Raw genomic sequence first — 27,491 nt, forward strand, 5'->3', positions numbered from 1 at the left:
TTTCTATCCCGGAACAGTGGCACTACGTCTCTACTGACCTGAACCCAGCTGACCGAGGGATAAGACTCACAGCCACGTCTAAGCTCAATGACAACATGTGGCTATCGCCTCCAAGTCACTTATACGGGGATTCTAGTTCAAAGGACATCAACAACACTTATGAGCTGATGAAACCGGAGTCTGACAAGGAGATCAGACCAATCACAATCATCTCTCCTCGCTACACTTCTGTGATGCCAAAATCGAAACTAAGATCTCACCGCTTTGAACACTTCTCAAAATGGTTAGCTGTTGTGTGGGCCATAGCTCGTCTTATTATTTATTTATTATTTATTATTATACTGCCATTTATTCCATGGCGCTTTACATGTGAAAAAGGGGTATACATACATGAACTATTACAAAGATCTTTAACAAAACGTGACGACTGGTACAGGAGGAGTGAGGACCCTGCCCGCGAGGGCTCACAATCTAAAAGGGATAGGTGAGGATACAGTAGATGAGGGAAGAACTGGTCGTGCAGCAGTATGGTGGAGCAATGGTTACTGCAGGTTGTAGGCTTGTCGGAAGAGATAGGTCTTCAGGTTCCTTTTGAAGGTTTCCATGGTAGGCGAGAGTCTGATGTGTTGGGGTAGAGAGTTCCAGAGTAGGGGGGATGCACGGAAGAAATCTTGTATGCGATTGTGGGAAGAGGAGATAAGAGGGGAGTAGAGAAGGAGATCTTGTGAGGATCGGAGGTTGCGTGAAGGTATGTACCGGGAGACTAGGTCAGAGATATAAGGAGGAGACAGGTTGTGGATGGCTTTGTATGCCAGGGTTAGGGTTTTGAACTGGATTCTCTGGGCAATGGGGAGCCAGTGAAGGGATTGACAGAGGGTAGAGGCCGGGGAATAGCATGGGGACAGATGGATTAGTCGGGCAGCAGAGTTTAGGATAGATTGGAGGGGTGTGAGAGTATTGGAGGGGAGGCCACAGAGCAGGAAGTTGCAATAGTCGAGACGGGAGATGATGAAGGCGTGCAATATTGTTTTTGCAGATTCGTGGTTGAGGAATGTGCGGATCTAGGAGATATTTTTGAGTTGGAGTCGGCAGGAAGTAGAAAGGGCTTGGATATGTGGTTTGAAGGAGAGATCACAGTGCAGGGTTACCCCGTAGCAGCGAGCTTGAGGGACTGGGGAGAGTGGACAGCCATTGACATTGGTAGATAGGTCAGGTGGGGGGGATGAATGAGATGGTGGAAAGATGATGGATTCTGTTTTATCCATGTTAAGTTTTAGAAATCTGTCAGAGAAGAAGGATGAGATAACGGACAGACATGGTGGGATTTTGGTTAGTAGGGAGGAGATATCGCATCTAGAGAGGTAGATCTGTGTGTTGTCAGCATAGAGGTGCTACTGAAAGCCATGAGACTATGAGTTGTCCCAGGCCAAAGGTGTAGATGGAGAAGAGCAGGGGTCTTAGAACTGAACATTAGAGGACACCGACAGATAGGGGGTGAGATGAGGAGGTGATGTGTGAGTGGGAGACACTGAATGTCCTGTCTGTTAAGTATGAGGAGATCCAAGATAGGGCCAAGTCTTTAATGCCAAGAGATGAGAGAGTCTGTAGTAAGAGGGACAGGTCTAGGAGGAGGAGGACAGAGTACTGCCGCTTGGATTTGGCGATTAGTAGGTCATTGGTGACTTTAGTCAGGGCAGTTTCAGTAGAATGGTGTGGTTGGAAGCCAGATTGGAGGCAGTCAAAGAGAGAGAAGGAGAGGTGGGAAGACAGTTCAGAATGGACGTGTTGTTCTAGTAGTTTTGAGGCGTAAGGGAGAAGTGATATGGGGCGATACCAAGTCAGAGAGGATGGGTCAAGGGAGAACTTTATGAGGATGGGTGTGATCGAGGCATGTTTGAAGCATGAGGGGAAGACACCCCTCGTTAGTGACAGGTTGAAAAGGTGGGTAAGGGTTGGGATGAAGACTGTGGTAAGGTTGGGGATAAGATAGGACGGGATTGGGTCAAGTTCACAGGTGGTGAGGTGTGATTTGGAGAGTAAAGAGGCTAATTGGTCTTCCGTAATGGTGGAGAAGCTGGTTTTGGAGGAGGAGGATTGAGTAGGTGTGAGGAGGGGCTGGGGGACTTTAGGCAAAAGCTTTGTCTGATGGTGTCATTCTTCTGCTTGAAGAATGAGGCAAAGTCTTTGGCTGAGATGAGAGGAGAGGGGGGAGGCGCTGGGGGACGTAGGAGAGAATTGAAGATGTTGAATAATTGTTTAGGGTTGTGAGACAGGGAGGATATGAGAGATGAGAAGTATGTTTGTTTTGCAGCAGTGAGTGTGGATTTGAAGGTAATGAGGGACAGTTTGAATGCGATGAAGTGCTCAATGGAGTGGGATCTTTTCCATTTACGCTCAGCAACCCTGGAGGCGCATCGCAGCTCTTTGGTTAAGCTGGTATGCCAGGGTTACCTGTTGATTGTGCGAGCTTTGGTATGTGTGAGGGGGGCGACCGAATTGAGAGCTGCAGCTGTTGTAGTGTTATATAGAGCGGCAGCAACATCCGCGTCATGTAAGGAACTGATGTCTCTAAGAGGGAGGAGGGATTCAGAGAGTGAGTGTAGGTCAAGGTGTTTAAGATTTCTGCGAGGGTATGCAAGTTTGTGGAGTGGGGATTGTTGCCCTGGAGAGGCGAGGGTAGAGAATGTAAGTAGGTTGTGGTCAGATAGTGGGAGAGGTGAATTAGAGAGGTTAGATAGGGAACAGAGGTAGGTGAAGATGAGGTCCAGTGTGTGGCCATCTTTGTGAGTGGGGGCAGAAGACCATTGAGCAAGGCCGAAGGAGGAAGTGAGAGATTAAAGCCTAGAGGCAGCTGCCAGAGAAGTGTCAATGGGGATGTTGACGTCACCCATGATGATGGTGGGGATGTCAGCGGAAAGGAAGTGAAGTAGCCAGGTGGTGAAATGGTCTAAGAAGGTGGTGGCAGGTACAGGGGGACAGTAGATGATGGCCAGTTGGAGGTTGGAGGGGGGAGTAGATGCGCACACAGTGCACCTCAAAAGAGGGGAGAGTAACGGAGGGTGGTAGTGGGATTTGTGTGAAGAAGCAGTGGTCTGACAGGAGAAAATCTACTCCTCCACCATGCTTGCCATTGGGGCGGGGGTGTGGGAAAGGTGGAATTCACCGAATGAAAGTGCAGCTGGAGAGACTGTGTCAGAGGGGGTGAGCCAGGTTTCAGTGATGCCGAGGAAGGAAAGTTTGCTATTGGTCAAAAGATCATGGATGTAGGACAGTTTGTTACCAATGGAGCGAGCATTCCATAGAGCTCCTGCTAGTGGAGCTGGGTGGATGTGTATGAGGTTAGAAGGGTTGTGAGAGTTTGTGATGGATCGTGGATAGGAGGTGGAAGTGACTGTGGGGATGTGGTGAGGAGGGCCAGGATTAGGGGAGATGTCGTCAGCAGTGAAGAGGAGAAGAGAAAGTGTTAGTACGTGGGAGGAGAGACCATGAGCTGGCTTTCTGTGCTTAGAGACACAGGATTGAATGTTGAGGAACAGATATGAGGAGGAGGTGAGATGAATAGGGAGGATGGAGGGAGATGTGAAGAGTACGTTGCTGGGTGTAGGGATTAGGGGTGGTTGTAAAAAGTGAAGGTTTATAGAAGAGAAAGTGAAAACAAAGACAAACATTGTTTACAGTGTCCAAGTATCCAGTTACCTTCTGTTCAGATCTCACACTTAAGCAATACACACTTAAGGCAATGCACTGCAGACTACATCTTTAGCAGACTCCTCGCTCACAATATATGGGCTACAGAATGCATTCACATCGCTCATTCCTTTGCCAGTGACAAATCATCAGAGTGTTGTGGCTGGTATATGTGTAAAGGACACCCTACTGTTGCTGACATCAGACATGCCGAGCAATTCATCATCCAATGCGTGCAACAAGAAGAATATTGTCCCGAGATCGACAGTATCACAAAGGGTACCAGCCTGTCCAAGAACAGTTCACTGCTTGAATTGAACCCAGTGGTCGATCATCACGGACTGTTAAAGGTGGGCGGTCGTACAGAGAAGTGTGATCTATGTGATAAGGAGCAGAATCCTATCATCATTTCGGGTCGGCACTACATTGCTACACTATTGGTCCATCACTATCATGAACGAGTGCAGCACCAAAGGAGACAGTTTACCGAAGGCGCCATAAGGTCCACTGGCCTCTGGATCAGGGGGATGAAGAGATGTGTCTCTCAGTGCTCCATAGATGGGTGTCAAAAATTAAGAGGTAAACACCAACATCAACAGCAAATCTCCCAGCAGATCGGCTAAACAAAGACCAGCCATTCACATATGTCAGCGTAGATGTTTTTGGCCCATGGTCAGTTGTTACAAGAGGGTCCCATGGTGAAGCCGCAAACAGTAAGCGGTGGGCCGTGCTGTTCACCTGTCTTAGCAAGCGAGCAGTTCACATTGAGGTTTTTGAATCCATGGATTCCTCTTGCTTCATCAGTGCTCTCAGAAGATTCTTTTCTATCCGGGGACCTGCCAAACAGCTTAGATCTGACTGTGGCACTAACTTTGTAGGAGCGTGCAAGGAACTACAGTTAGACAACTTCTTGACTGACAATGGGTGCACTTGGGTGTTCAACCCTCCACATTCATCACATATGGGAGGATCCTGGGAGCGTATGATTGGGATCGCTCGAAGAATCCTTGATTCGATTTTGCTGGATCATAAGCTCTCACCCATGAAGTCCTGGTTACCTTCCTTACTGAAGTGTAGGCCGTGATAAATGCAAGACCATTGGTACCAGTATCATCAGACCCCGATGCTCCAATGATTCTTACTCCTGCCACACTTCTTACTCAGAAGGTTGGAGCTGCTGCGATCCCTCCAGGGAAGTTTGTGAACAGAGACATTTACAGGCGTCAGTGGAAACAGGTACAACACTTGTCTAATGTCTTTTGGCACTGCTGGAAGACTGAATATCTGCACTTGCTTCAAAGCCGTCACAAATGGCAGACTGCAAAACCTAACCTCCGTGAGGGAGACCTCGTCCTCCTTAAAGATAAAGAAGCTCATCGCAATGACTGGCCAATGGGTCTTATCACCAAGGTTACACCAAGCAACAATGGAAAGACTCGTAAGGTAGAAGTCAAGGTCACGAAAGGTGGTTCAACTCGTGTTTTCTTCCATCCAGTCACTGAACTTGTACTGCTTTTAAGAAAGGAGGACATCATATGAAGGACATTGATACTGGACACCGCTTATGGCGGGGAGCTTACGGTCATATGCCTCCAGCTGTGTTAGGCCGTTGGAACTTTCTCCAGTGGATTGTTGGGTTGGTGTAAGTGTTTGCACGTTGCGGCTTCCCCAATCCGAACATGGGTTTCCATTTTGGACTCGGTTTATCCGGCTGTTGAGGACTTCAGGCCTCCAACTGAAAATTGGACTACAACTGTTATTGTTGTATGCTTGTGTTTATTTCTTTGTCTTTCTGGTCTACCGTGACATCCCAAGAAGACATCATATCAAAAGAATCATTGAAATCTAAAGATTTCAGACTGGGAGTGATATGTCCCATGATTGGGAATTTCATGGACAATAATGGACTTCTTACAGTTGCTATATATTACTGTTTATTGCATTTCTGTAAGGTTCACCTTCCTTGAAGTTTGCCCCTTCTCTCTCTCTGTCTCCCTCTCATGTGACTGTGATGTAGCTAACCCCTCCCTTCTTCTTCCAGCTTTTCCTCATTCTCCATTAACCACCATTAGAAGCTCATTCATGTGCACACAGCCTGTCTCTGAGGAAAAGTTCTTTTTAACTGCTGCTGGATGTACTTCAACAGGATTTCTGTAAGAAAATAAAGCTTCTTCTAAAATCTTCACAACGTGCTTGCCTGCAGCTGAGTTAAAGCTATCTGCGACCATTGCTCTTGTAAGTAAGGCGAAGAGACAGCGTCTCATAGCGCCCTAAATTTACAGCACAGCCATGGGGACAGTATGAGTACTACTATATTTATCGGGCCATAGGGCATTGTGCAATAATACATTATATACTACTTCTTGGGACATGATGATGATGTGTTGATGTCCTATAGTGTATACCGTTATCTGCACCTGGTGCACTGTTCCACTCTGTGTTACCTCATTGTTTGTCTGTTTGAAGAATTTCTCTAAATTCTGCAAATAAATTTTGATTATACATTTTCAAGATGTCTTTGCTGCGTTGTACTCCTCTTCTTCATATATACAGTGAAGGAAATAATTATTTGATCCCTTGCTGTTTTTGTAAGTTTGCCCACTGACAAAGACATGAACAGTCTATAATTTTAAGGGTAGGTTAATTTTAACATTGAGAGATAGAATATCCCCTCCAAAAAATCAAGAAAATCACATTGTATAAATTAGATAAATTTATTTGCATTTTGCAGTGAGAAATAAATATTTGATTCCTCTGGCAAACAACACTTAATACCTGGTGGCAAAACCCTTATTGGCAAGCACAGCAGTCAGACGTTTTTTGTAGTTGATGATGAGGGTTGGACACATGTCAGAAGGAATTTTGGTCCACTCCTCTTTGCAGATCATCTCTAAATCATTCAGATTTTGATGCTGTCGCTTGGCAACTCGGAGCTTCAACTCCCTCCATAAGTTTTCTATGGGATTAAGGTCTGGAGACTGGCTAGGCCACTCCACTACCTTAATGTGCTTCTTTTTGAGCCACCCCTTTGTTGCATTGGCTGTATGTTTTGGGTCATTGTCTTGCTGGAAGTCCCAGCCACGACCCATTTTTAATGTCCTTGCGGAGGGAAGGAGGTTGTCACTCAGGATTTTACGGTACATGGCTCCATCCATTCTCCCATTGATGCGGTGAAGTAGTCCTGTGCCCTTAGCAGAGAAACACCCCCAAAACATAAAGTTTCCACCTCCATACTTGACAGTGGGGACGATGTTCTTTGGGTCATAGGCAGCATTTCTCTTCCTCCAAACACGACGAGTTGAGTTAATGCCAAAGAGCTCAATTTTTGTCTCATCTGACCACAGCACCTTCTCCCAATAACTCACAGAATCATCTAGGTGTTCATTGGCAAACTTCAGACGGGCCTGCACATGAGCCTTCTTGAGCAGGAGGACCTTGCGGGCAATGCTGGATTTTAAACCTTTAAGGCGTAATGTGTTACCAATGGTTTTCTTGGTGACTGTGGTCCCAGCTGCCTTGAGATCATTAACAAGTTCCCCCCGTGTAGTTTTAGGCTGATCTCTCACCTTCCTCATGATCAAGGATACCCCACGAGGTGAGATTTTGCATGGTGCCCCAGATCGATGTCGATTGACAGTCATTTTGTATTTCTTCCATTTTCTTACTATTGCACCAACAGTTGTCTCCTTCTCACCCAGCGTCTTACTTATGGTTTTGTAGCCCATTCCAGTTTTGTGCAGGTCTATGATCTTGTCCCTGACATCCTTAGAAAGCTCTTTGGTCTTGCCCATGTTGTAGAGGTTACGGGCTGACTGATTAATTGAGTCTGTGAACAGGAGTCTTTTATACAGGTGACTATGTAAGACAGCTTTCTTTAATGCAGGTAACGAGTTGATTAGGAGCGTCTAACTTGTCTGTAGGAGCCAGAACTCATAATGGTTTGTAGGGGATCAAATACTTATTTCTCACTGCAAAATGCAAATAAATTTATCTAATTTATACAGTGTGATTTTCTTCTTTTTTTTTGGATATTCTATCTCTCAATATTAAAATTAACCTATCCTTAAAATTATAAACTATTCATGTCTTTGTCAGTGGGCAAACTTACAAAAACAGCAAGGGATCAAATAATTATTTCCTTCACTGTATGTATGTATGTATATATATATATATATATATATATATATATATATATACACACACACACACACACATACATACACAAAAACCGTATATACCATTATAAAAAATTAAGCAAAAAAAGGAAGAGAAAAAAATACAATGCCGTTTACCAATACTGGAGTGCCATACTTCTATTTTATTTTTTCAGATCAGACTAACACCTTCAACTCCATTGCAAGTAATAACGTAAGTAACTGTATTTGATGTATTAAATCGTATTAACCCTTTCACGACATATGACATATAGTTACATCATATGTCGTGCCTCCCCCTTTGATGCGGGCTCCGGCGCTGAGCCCGCATCGTTTCAGGCACATGACAGCTGATTTCATCAACTGACATTTGCCCCGAATAGATGCGGGTGGAATCCCTCACCTGGCACCAGATCCCGAAAAATGGAGACGCTACGGGTCTCAGAAAATGGCGACATTTATTATTTTTTTTTACAAACTTTGTTTTTTTTTTCAGCACTTAAATAAAACAGAACCAATATATGTGTGGTATCTGCAAACTCGTAATGACCTGGAGAATCATATTCTCAGGTCAGTTTTAGCATTTAGTGAACATGGAATTGCACTTTTTCTGCAATTTCACCCCACTTGGAATTATTTTTTTTCCCGTTTTCCTGTACATTATATGGTAAAATCAATGGTGCTGTTCAAAAGTATAACTCGTCTCGCAAAAATCAAGCCATCACATGGTTATATTGATGGAAAAATAAAAAATGTATGGCTCTGGGAAGAAGGGGTGCAAAAAATGAAAGCACAAAAACCGAAAATGGCCCGGGGGTGAAGGGGTTAAATGTTTATGTATAAAACGCAATTTAATATGGATTTAAAAAATGGAGATACAAATTTCAACAAGGATGAAAAATCGTTTGTTTTTCCGGATGAAAAAACTGATGATTTTTACATACGCTTGTCTGAACCTTGCTTAATAAAAAGTTATCAAAACGTCATGTGAACCACAAAGTAGTAAAACTTATGGTCCTTGGAATATGGTGGCAAAAATAGTGGAAAAAAGGCGAATTTATTGTAGAAACATAGCAAAAAGTAACTTAAACTATATAAATGTGTTCGTTCCATAACTTTACTGTGACACAGAAGAAAATTTGCATTTCAGTTTGTGCAGTAAAATGTCATTAAACAACAACAGTATCGTTATTTTTATCTCCCCCCATAGAGTTAATAAATATGTTCTAACTGGACAGTTGGTCGCCTTTTAGGATAATGATAAAAAGAGATGCAATCCGCTGTTGGCTGCGGAAAATAAGGGTGGCTACACATACACCCTACTGCAGGGGTCTCAAACTCGGCTGGGTATATGGGCCGCAAATGGAAAAAATTTGAATTTGGGGGGCCGCATTTTTTGTTCAATGTGACATTTTTAGTGATACCATTTTTTTTTGTGTACACCTTTTGAACATTTTTGCCGTGTTTATTTTTTTATAGCTTGGGTCCTTATGGATGTGGCGATAATAAACGTGTACTTTTTTGTGTTTACTTTAGTTTACATATAAAACAGCATTTTTAGCGCCCAATATTTTTTATGCTTTATTTTTATTTTTTTGATTTTTACAATTTTGTTTCCCCCAATTGGCCACATACAGTAAAATTGTCTTACAATTAGCATCATATAGTAATAATGGCAAACATCTTGTAGTAATGTCCCCATCTTGTACTAATGTGCCCCAACCAGGTCCCCATCCTGTGGCTATGTGCCCCATCCAGGTCCCCATCCTGTGGCTATGTGCCCCATCCAGGTCCCCATCCTGTGGCAATGTTCCCGATCCAGGTCCCCATCTAGTGGCTCTGTGTCCCATCCAGGTCTCCATCTTGTGGCTATGTGCCCCATCCAGGTCCCCATCCTGTGGCTATGTGCCCCATCCAGGTCCCCATCCTGTGGCTATGTTCCCCATCCAGGTCCCCATCTTGTGGCTATGTGCCCCATCCAGGTCCCCATCTTTTGGCTATGTGCCCCATCCAGGTCCCCATCTTGTGGCTATGTGCCACATCCAGGTCCCCATCTAGTGGCTCTGTGCCCCATCCAGGTCCCCATCTTGTAGCTATGTGCCCCATCCAGGTCCCCATCTTGTGGCTCTGTGTCCCATCCAGGTCTCCATCTTGTGGCTATGTGCCCCATCCAGGTCCCCATCCTGTGGCTATGTTCCCCATCCAGGTCTCCATCTTGAGGCTATGTGCCCCATCCAGGTCCCCATCTTGTGGCTATGTGCCCCATCCAGGTCCCCTCTTGTGGCTATGTGCCCCCTGTGCTGTTCTTCACACACATAAAAAAATAAAAGATGATTCTCACCTGTCCTCCGTTCCCTCGGCGTCCTTCCTGCAGATGTGGCCCGCAGGCACCACAGAGTCCGACCCCTTGACGATCCCGACCTGGTCCAGGAGGAGCCGCCGTCCGCAGCGCTGCATTGCCGCACACAGACTGTCTCCCAGCACAGCATTTCCAATGCCAGCCGCCGGCCAATCAGAGGCCAGCAGCTGACATCAGCGTACGGCAATGACGTCATACTCACTGCGCCGACACGCAGATATCAGCTGCTGGCCTCTGATTGGTCAGCGGCTGTCACTGGAAATGCTGTGCTGGGAAACAGTCTCTGTGTGGCAATTCAGCGCTGCTGTCGGCGGCTCCTCCTGGACCTGGTCAGGATCATCAAGGGGTCTGTGCCTGCGGGCCGCATAAAGCAGCCTCAGGGGCCGCATGCGGCCCGCGGGCCGCGTGTTTGAGACCCCTGCCCTACTGTTACATAACCTACATACTATTCCATTACACTCATTCAAATAAATGGGCTTATAGAATAAAGCTGGCCGAACCTACCTGCCATCTTCTCTGCTGTGAAGTATGTAGCATTATAATCCCCCTCTATGAGGCTCATGTCCACATCTAGGACATGCAGTCACCAGTAGATGGAGCTATCTGCCTATATACAGCCATTCTAAAACTCAATGAGCGCTACATGCAGAATGTAGAGAGTGCCTCCTAGTGGCAGCAGTAGGTTCTGTATATGTTGCACTTTTTTTTTTCTTCTTGGCTCTATATGTGAATACTTTTATGCCAAAAAAAAGCAAAAGTATTCCAGAAGTTATACTTTATTGGATAACCATAAAAATTAATTGCAAGATTTTAAAGCACAGAGTCTTCTTCATCAGACATGAGCACAATATTTAAAAGATGGTACAGCTGGACATTTGTGTATGGGGTGACAGGGTGAAGCCTCCTAAAGATGCATTTCTCACCCACTCCTGATTTTGGCTTACAAATAGTGATGGAAAATACTGACCAAATACTGAACGTGCGAACATAGATAGCCTAAAGGTAAGGTCTGGTGAGTCATAAGTCCAGGGGTTAGATTGAGTCCTTATCAGAGTGAATTCCCTGATTTCTTCTTGGCCAGAAGGTATCTAGCAAACCCCTTCCTTGTTCATGTCTCTGCCTATTTCATGCAGTCACCTGCAGGTGACGCTATCTGCACATAGATTTATGCAGCCACTATTAAGCTCATTGAGAACTACATAACTATGAGTGCGCTCCCCCTAGTGGCAGCAGTAGGTTCTGCATGTGTTAGTTTCCTTTCTTTTCGACCAGAAACAAAGAAGTGTCATGTGGCGCAGGATTTACCCTCACTGGAGACAGTGTGGGAGTTTGGGCACCACACAAATTTGCTTGTTTTTTTAGGACTTTGCTGCAAGTTCAGGTCACTCACAGCCTAGGTACAATGGTAAAGCCCCGCACTATGGCTGTCAGGACAGTCACTCAGCTTTCCCTGTGAGCGGCGGCAGCCATGGAGTCTCTTATCAGTAATGCTATGGAGCAGTGCCCCGTCAGTGACGAGCAGCCGGCGTTGTATAACAGCCCACAGCTGCTTACATAAACTGCTCAGGGTGGGGGCGGGGAGCAGTCACCTCACGTGTTCTCCTGAAGGTGACAATGCCGCTAGTGACCACTTGGGGGCAGCACTCGTCGCCAGTCAGTAATACTAATTAGATCAGCTCTGGCAGTAATCCGAAGCGCATCTGCCCGGTGTGGGCGCATTAACTCGTCCACTGCTGGTTCATTACTATACGTGACGCCGCACCATTCATCAGACTGGCATCTCCTGGAGCCGCGAGCCCTGCCAGGCTGTACAGTGCAGTCGTGTCCATAAGAGAACGGGCGGTGACGTCACGGCTGCTGACTCCGCCCCCTCTGATGAGGTCACGTTTTGGGGATAGAGCCGGGAGGAGAACTTGCTGGCGCCTGGCAGGCAGTGCGCTGTCCGGGGCACACACGGCGTTGCCCACACACACGGCGGTGCCCACATGCTGCCCGGGCGGGGTGTGCCTATGGATTAGGGCAGTGGCTCGCTTGGGTCCCACGTCTGCAGGGACATAGGCAGCACCACTGGAGACGTGAGCTGCATGGAGGCGATGACAGACCGGTGCCTACTTGGTTCCTGTGCTGGCAGCTGCGGTGGGCATGGCCCATGTGCTGCAATGGATTCTGAGGAATCGGGGCATCCTAGAAAGTCCTGGGCACTGGCACTATAATCCGATCTGCTGCACCCACAGGACACAAAGGACGGTGCCACTGGCACTACCCATGCTGTGAGCAGGGCATGACCCCAGACATGGTGATGGACAAGATGGCTCTACACTAGCCCTGCTGATCAACAATGGAGGTGAAGTCTCTGCCCCTGTCTGACCCCTTCTCCCTGGACCCCCCTGGACTATGCTCTGAGATGCTAGGGGTGGCAGAGGAAGCCTTCAAGGCTGGCAACTTTGAGCTGGCAGCAGAGATCTATGGGTCTCAGCTGGATGAGCTGGCCCAGCCTGACAGATCTTTGTATCTGAAGAAAGGAGATGCTTTAGCCTTGGCCGGACGAGTTGCGGAAGCTTTGGCCTCCTACACAAGGGCAGCAATGCTGCGCCAGCTTTGTCCGGAGGAGCTTGGCATACTGGTAGAAAGTATTGCTCAGAACATCAGAGAGAAAGAACTGAAATTACCTTGTGCCAAGATGAAGAGTGATAATCGACATACTAATGAGGTGTATCGAGGATCCGAGACCCCCTGTGCTAAAGACAGCCCTCCGGGGCAATCCCTGGTGTCTGACCTCTTCTCCTGCCCCCTGTGCGGACTCTTACTACTAGACCCCATTACCTTGAATTGTGGACATTCTTTTTGTAAGAGATGCAGAAAATCAACTGAATGTAGTTGCTGCAACCATAGAATAAAAGGCAAAGCGGAGGGGTTTGAAGCACCTTGCCTGGACTTGAAGGTGAACGTGGTGCTTGGAAACCTGATCGAGAAGTGGTTCGGTGCGGAGACGAAGGTACGGAGACTGTCTGTAGAAGGAGATACCCTATGGGAGAACAATGACTTAATAGGTGCACTAGAAAGATTCAACACGGCATTGGAGCTGGGTAAGTGGCATCGCAAACACCATCATGTCACAATATGTCATTATTACCGCCGAATAATGGTATAAAGCTCTATTCTGCTTATTCCAAGGTCACTAAAAATGTCCTTACTGTCCTGCTTGTGACCGAGGAGGAGAAATGTATCTGCACACAAGGCAAAAAGTTTTCAGGACAACCGAGCAATGCACAGCCGGTATTGTTCACAGGTCCCATTAACTGGAATAGGACTGCTGCACAATACTCACTGCATCCATCCTGCCTATCATGCGGTGGCATTTCTTCACACCTGATGCTTTTCCCACTGACCTGACATTAATAATAATAGCCCCATGCACATTAGATGAACAATCATTCATTTACCGATGGCCCCAAACACATTACAAACTGCAATGTGCAATGTCGGATTATTTCGCTTCCATTCCAGATCAGCGGCTGAAAATATCCAACACACCCAATTGTTTTTTTAACTACATCCTTCATCAGGTTGAAACAAACAATTCTTCCTTTAACCAGACCAGTCGGCCAACGTTCGTTACGGTCGAACTTTGAACTTGGTGTTTTGCCTACTTTAGTAGCAGTTCCTGCGTAAATATCTTTATACGTAGACACAATATGTATCTACATACAAAATTAATGGTAATTAAAGGGATATTCCCATTATTTTGTGTTATGACCTATTGCTAGGATATGCCATACTGTTTATGATTTATGGGGGTCCAAGCTATGTAACCCCTACCGTTCAGAAATCGAAAGGATTGAGGTTCTTTTGGCATTTCGGAACTTCAGCATTGCTTTTTGTCTAGTGCAAAAAAAAATCAATTAAAGGAGTGGTCACATCTTGGCTATCTATGGCATATTGATAGGATATGGCTTGTGTCCGATTAGATCTGGGTCCCATCTATGTCGACAATGGGGCCCCGGCCTGCTGTTTGGAATGGAGAGGTGGCTGAACACGTCACATTTTGAGCTCCCAGGAAGTCCCATGGGGAAAGCCTTCTAACCGATTGGGGCGTAATACATAGAATAGGAAGGCTGCAGTCCAGTACAACTGGGAAAGCCTAGGAGTGACACCAGTCTGGGAGAAGGGTACAGGTTATTTGTTTAATTACACCCCTTACGCCAATAGAGCTAATATGGTAGATTATCCCTGTAAATAAATATGATCCCTCACTCAGGTTAGGCAGCATTGTTTAATAGATATAGTATTGATGCTTTTACAAACTTCTGTATGAAAGTCAATAGGAAGATACATGGAGTGTTGGTTTCTACTCCAGCAATGAAAAACCTCACCGCCAGTGAGAAAGACAATGGTCATTTCCATAGATCAGAGTAAATGGGGAGCCTGAAGTTCAGAAAATGTCAGGCAAAAAAGTACTAAAGCGAAGGAGCTCCTGAAGATGATTACAGTTTGGGGCTTTTTTGGCCAACAATGGTGTGACAACTTTAAAGCCAGAAAATCTGCTTTAATTCCGTTCCATGTGCGTGCGTCCTTCAGGCATATGCTTTTCTCATTTCTGTAGGCACATATGCTTAGATAGTTTTAGGGGAGGATGCCTCTGTAATATGGCCTGCTATGGAAAATGCCACACTGTTTTTCTTATGACGGCATAGAGAATATGTGAAAAAAGAAAAACTTTGTGCCACAGAACATTCAATGGATACTGCGCTTAGGTTGCGTGAAATGTAAAAAAATATGCATAGAATTTAATTTTACTGCTGTTAAAAGGGATTAAAATTGTGAAAAAAACTCCCCTGTTTTTAGCTCCGTTGACCTGTTATTTCTTTAATTGAATCTCAGAAGTTTAAAAAGAACCCTTGCCAGTCAATGAAGTGAAAGGTCCTTATCTGTTGCGGGATCACTATGTGCACTCAGACTGCACGTATACAGGAAGGGAAACGTATTCGGTAAACTGGTGCATAGTAAACTCTGCTGCCAACTTACATAATTCCACTGCTATGTTTCCCATCAGGTTGGCTCAGAGTGCTGCAATGTGCAGAGCAACAGCTGTAGCCACAGGAAAGATTAAAGGGTTATTCCTAAAATATTAAACTAGCCCCAAACGTAGAACCAAACCGATTGCTAAGGGTTCCCCAGTGATACTGAGAACGGGGCTTTGGAACATGGGAATCAGGCTCTGCAAAGCCCTGTCTTCAATGGGGCAGAGGTTCACATGTTTCTCTATTCATTGCCTAAGGGTCTTCTGGATATAGAGGAGTACCGTGCTCCTTTTTCCCCCAGCAGTCCCTTAGCCATTTGGTCACTATTTGGTCTATTCATGCCGAGTCTCTGCCGAGCCAGCCAGATTCCCAGGTTCCAAAGCCCCGTATTCAGGATTGCTGGGACCCCAGCCATCAGTAAATGACCCCCTATCATATATAAAGGGGTAACGTAATATCTTGGGAATAACCCTTCAACAGAAATCTAATCCAAGCATCCAAGTTTAACATTTTTTGCACAAATTAGATTTGCACGGAAGATTTGACTTTTGCTAGTTATTTGGCATTAAGCCAGTAATAATTTCTCCCTTTTGTGTTTAACCCCTTCCCTCACAACAGCATATATGTACATTGTGGTGAAGTGTGATTTACCACACCACAACGTACATATGCATGGGGGGAAGCTGGCACAGGCGCTGTCCATGCCATCCACAGAGGGAGATGACGTAAATACAGCTAAGCCATCTCGCTGTAATAGTCAGTACAGCTTCCATTTGCGTTCTCGGGTGTTTAATTCCTTAGGTGCAGCGGTCCATAGTGAACTAAGCATCTAAAGAGTCTGACAAAGGGAGAAAGCTAGCTCTGCCTCCCTATAGCCCCTCTATCCCCTGCAGCACTATCACGGGGTGCCGACGGGTTGACATGCTGACTAGAAGCCTAAAAGTGCACACTGGGTCCGTACAATACGGAAGCCTATTAAAGGGAATCAGCAGGTTTTTGCTACCTCATCTGAGAGCAGCATTAGTAGGAAAAGAGACCCTGATTCCAACGATGTATCACTTAGTTTACTGGGTGAGGTAGTTGTGACACAATCAGAGTTTTTACATTTAGCATGAAGCAGAGCTGAGAAAGCTAACCCCGCCCACACCACAATGGACCCCGCCCACACCAGACTCTTTATGTACATTCTCTTGACAGTGAGCAGCTTATCACAGGATGGGGTGGAGTCGGACCAGTGCTCACAGGCTAGCTAGTCACAGCAATGATAATGTCCTAGTGATAAAATCTTCATTGTAAGTAAACCGAACATAGCCTGATAAGTGACACATCGTTGAAATCTGTGTTTTAACCCCTACCTCTTGCTGTCCTCAGATTATATAGCAAAAACCTGCTGACAGATTCCCATTAATGAACATTAACAAATAATGAGCCTTTGTCAAGTATCATTTCTCACTAAGGCCCAGTATTGGAGCTAAAACACGTACACTCGTGGTCAAAATTTTTGGTACTCCTCGTTTAATGAAAGAAAAACCCACAATGGTCACAGAAATAACTTGAATCTGACAAAGGTAATAATAAATTAAAAATCTTTGAAAATGAACAAATGAAAGTCAGACATTGCTTTTCAGCCCTGCTTCCACAGAATTTTTAAAAAAAATTAAACTCATGAAATAGGTCTGGACAGAAATGATGGTACTCTTAACATAATATTTTGTTGAACAACCTTTTGAGGCAATCACTGCAATCAAATGATTCCTGTAACTGTCAATGAGACTTCTGTACGTCTCGACAGGTATTTTGGCCCACTCCTCATGAGCAAACTGCTCCAGTTGTCTCGTGTTTGAAGGTTGCCTTTTCCAGTTTCAGCTCTTTCCAAAGATGCTCAATAGGATTTTGGTCAGGGCTCATAGAAGGCCACTTCACAATAGTCCAATGTTTTCCTCTTAGCCATTCTTGGGTGTTTTTAGCTGTGTGTTTTGGGTCATTATCCTGTTGCAAGACCCATGACCTGCCACTGAGACCAAGCTTTCTGACACTGGGCAGCACATTTCTTTCTAGAATCCCTTGATTGTCTTGAGATTTCATTGTACTCTGCACAGATTCAAGACACCCTGTGCCAGATGCAGCAAAGCAGCCTCAGAACATAACAGAGCCTCCTCCATGTTTCACAGTAGGGACAGTGTTCTTTTCTTGATATGCTTCATTTTTCCATCTGTGAACATAGAGCGATGTGCCTTGCCAAAAACTTCCATTTTTGTCTCATCTGTCCATAGGATATTCTCCCAGAAGCTTTGTGGCTTGTCAACATGTAGTTAAGCAAATTCTAGTCTGGCTTTTTTATGATTTTTTTTTCAACAATGGTGTTCTCCTTGGTCGTCTCCCATGAAGTCTACTTTGGATCAAACAACGACGGATGGTGCGATCTGACACTGATGTTCCTTGAGCTTGAAGTTCACCTTTAATCTCTTTAGAAGTTTTCCTGGGCTCTTTTGTTACCATTCGTATAATCCATCTCTTTGATTTGTCATCAATTTTCCTCCTGCGGCCACGTCCAGGGAGGTTGGCTACAGTCCCATGGATCTTAAATATCTGAATAATATGTGCAACTGTAGTCACAGGAACATCAAGCTGCTTGGAGATGGTCTTATAACCTTTACCTTTTAACATGCTTGTCTATAGTTTTCTGTCTAATCTCCTGAGACAACTCTTTCCTTTGCTTCCTCTGGTCCATGTTGAGTGTGGAACACACCATGTCACCAAACAGCACAGTGAGTATCTGTAGCCCTATATACAGGCCCACTGACTGATTACAAGATTGTAGACACCTGTGATGCTAATTAGTGGACACAACTTGATTTAACATGTCCCCTTTGTCACATTATTTTCAGGGGTACCATCATTTCTGTCCAGGCCTATTTCATGAGTTTAATCAAAAATGTGTATGTATCACACTATGGTACTGATTAAAACTAAAGCTCCAGATGCAAAAAAAACAAGCCCTAACACAACTCCGCTGACAGCAAAATGTAGAACTTAGGGCTCTCAAAATATGGCAACACAAATACAAAGATATATTTTTTTTTCAAACCATGAATTTATTGTACAATAGTAATAAAACCTAAATAACATTTCAGAAATTTGATTTCGCTACCATCGTACCTACCCACAGAATAAGGTTAGCACTTTATTTGCATGGCACTGTAAAATGTAAACAAAAAAAATGGCAGAATGGCTTTTTTTCCTCCTATTTGTTTCCATGAAGAGTAAATAAAAGTTATATAACTACATCTGGACCAACCATAGATTATAAACTGTCTAAGTTGTACATTGCAGTGACGTTCTAAAATGCCACGGCATAGTAGAGCAGCTGCACGACATAGTGTGGGAGCTGGGAGCCAGTTGTTAGACACAGCTCGACTATCAATAGAAAAGACAGCAACGGTGTGCTACCATCTCTGCCTTACCAGCACTGAACAAGCGCTGTGCATGCAGAATAAGAAGCAGTCACTGGGTCCTAGAAGACAAAGTGAGTTCTGCTTTGCAACCATAAGGTACACTTTACCATGTAACTGGGGTTCATTTTCCAGCCCCAGTTACCAAGGAAATCAGATTAAAAAAGTATTTAAATGTTGAAATGACATTATTATTATTATTATTATTATTATTATTATTATTATTAATAATAATATTTACCTTATGGGAGCATATGTAAAATAAATTAAAAATAAATACATAAATAAAAAGCAGGACAAACAAAATAAAAAAGCTGCTGCCATTTCAAATTGCTGTTACCAGCCCCACCTCCATAAAGAAAAAACATGTCTGATATATAAAAATAATTATTACGGAAAGGGGAATCAATTTTGAAAAGCATTTTAGTGGTCCTTTTGTGGTCATTAAAAAAAGTGAAGAACAGACACATATTTCCTTTATTTTCCCACTGATATCGTCAAAAAATTAGGCCACACATATCATGCAAAAAATATTTACATTTTCAAGCTAGAAAAAAAAAAGTTTTACAACTATTTAAAGGGAACCTGTCACCAGAAAAATTGCGATTAACCTGCAGATATGGGGTTAATCTGCAGGATAATAGCGTTATTTAATTGTTTTTTTGGGGGGGATTTTCTCCAGTCACAGGGGCGGTGCGGGTTCAGTCACCGTTCTGAGTATAAAGAGAGGCAGCTGTAACCGCGCCCCCGGTCCTGACTGACATGCAGCCCCAATGCAGAGGCGGTGTCAGTCAGGGTTGGGGACGCGGTTATCGCCGCTCGGCGGTATACAGAGCGGTGACTGAACCCGCGGCAGCGCTGCCCCTATGACTGGAAGCCTAATGCTGCTGGGGGGGAATAAAGTTAATTTTCTCTCGGCAGTGTTCGGCTAAGTGCAGACGCACGACAGGTTAATAAGGCTATTAAACCTGTGTATTAACCCCATATCTGCAGGTTAAGAGCATTTTTTATGGTGATGGGTTCCCTTTAAACTGCATGTAGCATAAAAAAAAAATGTGCCTAGTCTGGAATTTGGGCAAATGGCCTGGTCTTGCTTGAACAAGTTATTTATATGTACAATATATATTTGTGTATGTATGTATATATAAATAATATTTTACACCTCAAAGTGATGCCACCGAAAACAAGCCCTATATCAAATGGAAAATATAGTTATGGTTCTTGGAAAAAAAGCACGATTCATCTTAAAGACCCAAAATAGGCTATGAAGGGGTTCATTTTTCACCAATTTAAATATCACTGCTTGCTGTCACTTGTAAATATAGTTGTTTACTTTCCAGGCAGAAAATCTTTACATCCCATACAGCAGAAGGTGTGCTACAAAGTATCTGGGGTAGTTCCTGTCCTAAGGGTTTTATTTATTGTATCAGTGAACGTTATGAAAGGATGTGGAGAATGGAAACGGTGTATTAGAATGTTCCATAACACTTCATTATACAATGAGTCACCTACTTTATGTAAGACTTGACAACTCCTTTAATACAGTGCATATTGTTTCATAACTTTGTTGGAATAGTTTATTATTTCCAAACATGCCACATTTTATCCTTCAGGCATTGCCTAACTCTACCTTATTATTTCAGCAATACTAATTTTCGTCCTCGAATTTGTGCCTCAGGCAGGTAGAATATGTTTCTAATTCCTACAATGTCCTTACATAGTGATACAGGGAAAATATATATTTTTGTACCGTGTTAGCCAGTAGATAGAAAAATATTTCGATTTGAGAGTCCTCAGTGGTTGAAAACTTTTAATCACTAACTGAAAAGATGGTAACAAGTTGCAAGCTTTTGAGACTATCAGGCCTCTTCATCAGGCATAGTAGAAACCTGAGTAGTCTCGAAAGTTTGCAATTTGTTACCATCTTTTCAGTTAGCCATTAAAAGGTATCAACCACTGAGGACTCTCAAATCTAAATATTTTTCTTACATAGTGACAAATGTATAATTGGTGGAGAAAGATTGAATTTGATGGACCTGAGTCTTTTTTTCTACCTATGTAACTATATAGATGAGTATTAACATGAATTATGTATCCTCTTCGTGAAGTTTTAAAATAAGAAAATGAAGTTGGGCTCGTCTACACGGAATTAGTCTTCAAAGATTACGCTCTGATCCAGTTGAGTGAATGTACAATCGTGGCCAAAAGTTTTGAGGCTGACCCATATTTTGGTTTTCACAACATTTGCTGCTTTAGTGTTTTTTTAGCTCTTTTAATCAGATATTTCTATGGTGACGTAAGTCCAATTCTAAACACTTCATAAGTTTTAAAACTTTTATTGTCAAATACATCAAGTTTATGTAAATATATATTTACATAAATATATTTACAGTGTTGACCCTTATTACCCAAGACTTCTGCAATCCGCCCTCACATGCTGGATATCAGCTTCTGGGACAAATCCTGAATGATGACCACCCATTCTTGTCTAATCAATGCTTGGAGTTTATCATAATTTTTGTGTTGTTGTTTGCCCACATCTGATTAAATGCTCTTATAAACACTAAAACAGCAGACTTTTGTGAAACCCATCATTTGAGTCATTCCCAAAACTTTTGGCCACGACTGTAAGCATAAAGCTCTGCTGTGGGCCTCTCCTGCATTTTGTGACTGCACTTGTGACGAGTCGGCTCAGACAGCATCTTATTTGTGAATCCGAAGTCACTTTCTCAATGTAAGTCTGAGATCCTCATTCTGTGTCTCATAGACTCACATTAAGAAAGGAACTAATGGTCCACTATGTGAGCCGACAGCTCAGAACTGCGATCACATGATGCAGGAGATGACCGGAACAGTGCTGGAAATGGCAGAAGACCGTGACCGGTAAGTACTTTAATGCACACAATGTACACAAATTAATGGTGACTGATTAGGATGCAATATAAAAAAAAGGCTAGTATGACTTTAATTGTTGTTTAACTCTATCAACCTATTTCTTTCTTATTTATATGGCCAAGTTAAAGGGAATCTTTCAGCAGGTTTTTGCTATGTAATCTTAGTATAATATAGGGACAGAGAGCCTGATCCCAGTGATGTATCACTTACTGGACTGCTTGGTGCAGTTTTGATAAAATCCCTGTTTTATCTGTTGTAGATGTAGCAGTGGTCAGAATGCTGAGCTGTGTATAACCTGCACACACCACTAATTGGCAGCTTCCAGTGTACACTGTGCATTGTCAGCAAGCTGCCAATCAGTGGTGGGGGCAGGGTTGCACATAGTAGCCTGACTGCTGTGCATGTGAGACCTAGTCAGGCAGTGATAATCTCCTGCTGATATAACACGGATTTATATTAAAACTAAAACACACACCCTAATAAGTGACACATCTCTGGGATAAGGCTCACTTGCCCTATATAATACTGTTCTCTGATTAAATGGCAAAAATCTGCTGACAGATTCCCTTTAAAGGGATCCCGTTACATTGAACATGCAGTCTGATCTGGCAGCGGTATGTTATATAGCTGGAAAAGCTGAAGTGATTAATAAATAGGTTTGTGGGAAAAGATTTATTGTAACTTGTATTTTCTTAATTAAATATCTAATCATTCTGATCTTAGCAGTCAAGTGGTGGTGCTAATTAGTGATTGGAAATATCATTGTATACACTTGACTGCTTAGCCTAGAATGAGCTGAGATTTCAATGCATTAAATACCATTTTTATCATATCTTTTCCCACAAACCTATATCTCAATTTGTTCTTTTCCTCTAAAACATGCTGCTAATAGATTTCACTGCATTAGATTCCTTTTATCACCATACACACATAGGAGGTTATGCATCTACACTGCCACCCAATGGTCTCTCCCTGGTTAGCTTGCACTTGAGGTTTGAAGGTGCAGTCTTCCTTCCTGAAGGAGATGCCTTTAGCCTGTCTTCCAGTGCACCACTGCCCAGGTCCACTAGATCATCTCTAGCAGGACAGATATTTTAATGAGGACTATACTTACTAAAGGGTAAGAAAATGCTTCACACAATCACTTGTAGTCTAAGGACACATTTAGACGTGTGAACCATGGCCTTTAAATGACTGCCAATTGTCTACATGCAAGCCGATCAGAAGTTACTGGAGTGTTTGGAAAGGCCGAGCAGCGGTCCATGCACACATAGCAATTAATACAATTGTTGTGTGCTGTTATAATACCATGCTATCGGCAGCACATCATCTGTTTACACAGGACATGTGCTGCCGAGAATGCTGATATCTAAGCCTGCTAAAAAAAAACATTGCTCCAGAACAAGTATTTTGATTGACAATCACCAGACAATCTGTCTAGATGTGCAGATGATCCTAAAAATGCTTATTCCTCGATTGACCCATCTAAATGGGCCTTAAATGAAGAGAATTCAGAAGACCCATAACATGATTTTCACATTACAGTGCACTGACACTTTGTTACCTTTCACCTCATTCTACGCTTATCTTTCTGCAGGGTAAATAATCTAGTTATTGTCGTCTGTGCTTAGCTAGCTTGGAAAGTCTGTCAACAGCTGTGGTCAGTTTTAGATGTATTACATAAGTAATAATGGGCTCCACTATCTCTAAAAACACATTACTACATGCATGGGCACTTCGTGGTGGAAAAACTCAGATCACCTCATTAATCTGAAAGATTAAATACTAAAGCAAAAACACAGGCGTGTTAAGGTTTATTTCTATGTTGGGCAGTAGAAAAAGTCCTCTAGATATACGGAGAGCCTGATCAAATCTATATTAACTGAAGCCACCCCTTAAGGGAATATCCCATGATAAAATAAAAAAAAATTTCCGAAAGTAGTTGAAGGATGTTTGCTGTGACAATCACCTATCATGCTCAGTCCTGTTTCATCTACTGCAGGACTTCTTACCCTTCTTCTTTCTTTCTTTGGGGCCTCCCTAGAGAGACCATTATGATGGGCCTCTCCATATGTAGTGGTCCATTGCCAAAAAAATCTCTCAATTTTTTTGCATTAGTTTTTGGCATATGCTGGTGTCTCTTAGAAGAGCCTTTCTGTCATGTTTGGAAAAGTCTTTAGCATTTTGGAGATTCTTGTTGTATATAGACTTGCCAATGGCTCAGCGTGGATGTAGAGCACAATGCCCCCCTGGGCCCAAGGGCACATGGTTGGGCTTTGATCCATTTAAGGAACATGCTCAGTATTACTCCTTCATAACATCCATCAACATTGTAGAAACTATACACTGAAGTGTTTGTCATAATAACTTGTAGAATGTATAACCCAACTCAAGTCCAAATCAGATTTATGATATCACAGCTTGACTGTAACTTCCTAATACTGACCAAATACTGATAGTGGGGCCATGGCCTCACCGTGAGGCAGGATAGTCAAGGGGTCCGGGGTTCGTATCAAGAGGGCTCATAATAGACAAAGGGAAAAGACAGGTAACAGTCCGAGGTCAGAGTATCCGGAAGGTAGCGGATGGAGACAAAGAGGTAAGTCAAATGGATGGACAAAAGGAAATTCCAAGGTCGTAAACGGAGATCAGGATATAACTCTGAGCACAGATCAGACAAACACCACTTGAGCAAAGCTACAATTGGCAAAGATCTGGCAATTATAAGAGTGCTAAATAGCCTTGTAATGACCCAGAATAGATGACACCTGGAAGAGATCCTATAGACTCAGCCAGATAGGACTGATGAGCTGTCAATCACAACACTAACGCCTCAGATTGGGCGGCAGAGCTGTCATTCACAGCATCCCGAAAACACCATGAGTGATGGAATCAGGACCGTTTCTACTTTCATCTAATTGTTCAATGAAAAATTATTTAGCTCCTTATATCAAGATGTCTACAATGGATAAAACCGTTCTTGTTTGGATTAATTCGCTGACAAACAGGACAGACCTTGTCAGACTTACATTGGATTTACCCATCAGCTGTATCCCATCTAGACAATCCTCTGAGCTAAACAGATCGTGAGCAGCAGTATGGATCTCTTCTGTTTTCATAGTTTGCTACAGTGAATCCGTTTATTCTAAATATAGCAGCTACAGGGCCTGTCCTTTCCCATTTAAGCCGTTTATATCCAATAGATAAGTAGTGTGCAATGGATACCTGGAAGCACTAATCACCCCTGGGCTTAGAGGGCAAGATTGCATCTAATAGATGATCATCAGCTATGGTAACGGCCTATTTAAACAATAGGCATAATTGTATGCGCACAGAACAGTTGTTAATACTATCGTTCTGTGCAAGTAGAATATCACGTTATTGACACCACATAGTCTGGTGATACCACAAGACTACTGATAGCGATAATTTTTTAGGCTTGTTTAAAAATTGTCGCACTTGACAAATGAGCATTTTGCTAGTTTGTCAGGTGATTGCCGGCTTGTTTAGATGTGCAAATAGTTGGGAAGGAGCGTTCCTACTAACTCATTTCCTGATAGAAAGGGGCCTTTACCCTACCTGATTCCCCTTTTTCATGTGCGTAGTATAAACACCTTAATGCATGTGCTCACAGCCTGAAAAGTATGATAAGAGAGTAGGGAAAAGTCAAGATATGTAATGTAATCAGTGTACTGTTTGCTCAGTGCTGTTTGGGTTTAAGCCCTTTGCTGCAAGGAGTTTCGGGACAAGTTTTAAACTTTTTTTTTATTCAGGATGTATTTATCTATATGAAATGCATACCCATAACTATATTATTTATTTATGTTTTATAGTTACCTGGCACACAAATAATTGCCACCTGACATGTGGTCTTTGCGCAAATCTGCATCAAACAGTAAAAATTTGTAAAACATAATTGTTTGATAAAATGGAGACGATAACAAAAAACCTGTGTACTCAGATTACTGATTACTCCTTTGCTGGGATTATTATGTTAGCCTAATAAATAGTTCTCTATGTGATTGGTGCCGGTTACCACCTAATCAGGAATTCTGTACAGGTAACCTACACTGCGGAAACAGTTTTTATTGTTCTTGAAGTGCCCTTCACTTCCTTACAATTCCAGTTCAAGGATTTTGCTGCAGCACAGGTCTCCGTCTGACCAAATGTTTTTTTCACTTTGTAAGTATGTAATTGGTACCATGCTGGGCAGAGATTTAGAATCAAAGTATTTAATATTCAAGTACATATAAATTATGCATGTGCCATAAGCCAGCTTCAAAAGTCAGAATCGTGCTTACATGTTTCCTCCAGAAGGCCTCAGTGCTTGAGGGTTTGGAAAGCACCACTTATGATCAGGAAAATCAATAGCATTTTCTTACGGTGTCAAAAAAGTAAAAGTCTGTGCAGCTGGTATTTACTAGCAATTCCACTGCAAATAGCTCATGGGAACTATTTATAGTCAAGTCTTGAAAAGCGTCGTGTAAATGAACAATAGATTAACTCGTCATCGTCTTGATGAACACAACAGTGAATCCCTGTGTTAATTATAGTGTTAGGCATCATTGATTTTATGGGTTTCCTGCTTTTTTGCAGTTAAACTTTGTGATTTATTTAAAGAGGCTATAATTTATTTATTTTCCGAGAATAATAGGGCTGATTTTTATCAGCATGCTGGATCCAATTATCATCTATTTTTGTGTCCATTTTTATCAATGTGGCATCTGATATTATTTTATTTTTTTTGTATGTAGAAAAATAGGTGTACAAGATTATTTTACCCTTTAGTTCATGAAAAACAGATAGAATGTCTTTTTTTCACTGACTTATTGATTTGAATTGGTGATTGTGATCTCCACATCGAATTAAAATCGGATACGTCTCCTTTTTTATTTGCACGCTACTGGAGAATATGGCCATAGGCTGTAAAGGTTTTATATTCCATCAGCAAAAAATCTGATATTTCATTTACGTGAAACAATAATTTGTGTGAATAAGGCCTTGTATGTATATAAAGTATCAGTTGGTGAAAGAGCGCAAAATAAAATAGTTTTATTTACTTGCAGAATATGCTCTGAAGCACTTAGTAGCATTTCTTATGTTGTTCTGACACAGCCAACTAACACGAGTCATTTGTTAATGAGGTGCCGTGCATAAATATTTTCAGTTATTTTAAAGTAAGTGATCTTAATGAAAAAAAGGAAATTGTGTTTTAAATTCTATTCTCTACAGAATAACAGATTATACCTATGTAAACAAACAGAACAATCCAACCAGATTATGTGATCTAGGTCAACTCAGAGTGTTTTATTTGTAGCTTCTGCATAATGTGTCCTGAGTGTTTACTAATCTGATGGAATACATTCTGCCTGATGCTGTTACATGTAGGTATCATCAACCTTCTCCCTGAAGTTTTAAAGAGGTTGTCAAATTAGAACAAATTCTGGCTTTTCTCAGCCATTTGGGCATATTAAATAATTATGAATAGCCTCTATTAACCAGGACATAGGTGTATTAAAGAGTGGCTCTCACTCTAGGTGGCTTTACACGACTATGTATTACAGCATTTAAATTATCTCTGCCGTTTCATTAGTGCAAGAGGATATAAGGAACTATGTAACATATGTAAATATCCATTATTTACGGCCACAACTGTTTCTCCCCTTCCTACACTGATAGTTCTGCTTCATGTCTCTCGTCTCATTACTACACTATTCCTGTTGTGTAGAATATGTGACTCTTCAGATTTTATGTTATACTGACGCCTGATGAAGACACCCGAGTAGTCTGGAAAGCTGCTATTTGTTTCTCTTTTCAGTTAGCCATTAAAAAAGGTGTCAACCACTGAGGACTCTCAATTTTGAATATTTCTCTACTGGCTAACACTGTACAAAGGTATCTTTTTTTCTGTAATATTTCTCAA

General features: G+C 42.7%; 1 protein-coding gene across 1 annotated transcript in view; it reads left to right on the forward strand.

Moving 5' to 3' along the window:
* Window positions 1-11,852: 11,852 nt before the first annotated feature.
* Window positions 11,853-27,491, forward strand: part of LONRF2 (LON peptidase N-terminal domain and ring finger 2) — a 79,118-nt gene continuing 63,479 nt past the window's right edge. Inside the window, exon 1 of the mRNA XM_073664852.1 lies at window positions 11,853-13,286. Coding sequence (XP_073520953.1) covers window positions 12,539-13,286 — 748 coding nt within the window. The 5' untranslated portion in view covers window positions 11,853-12,538. The remainder of the gene's footprint in view (window positions 13,287-27,491) is intronic.

This window comes from Phyllobates terribilis, unplaced genomic scaffold (assembly GCF_046119375.1).
Source record: "Phyllobates terribilis strain yellow unplaced genomic scaffold, ASM4611937v1 Scaffold_2__4_contigs__length_985480577, whole genome shotgun sequence".
Lineage (NCBI taxonomy): Eukaryota > Metazoa > Chordata > Amphibia > Anura > Dendrobatidae > Phyllobates > Phyllobates terribilis.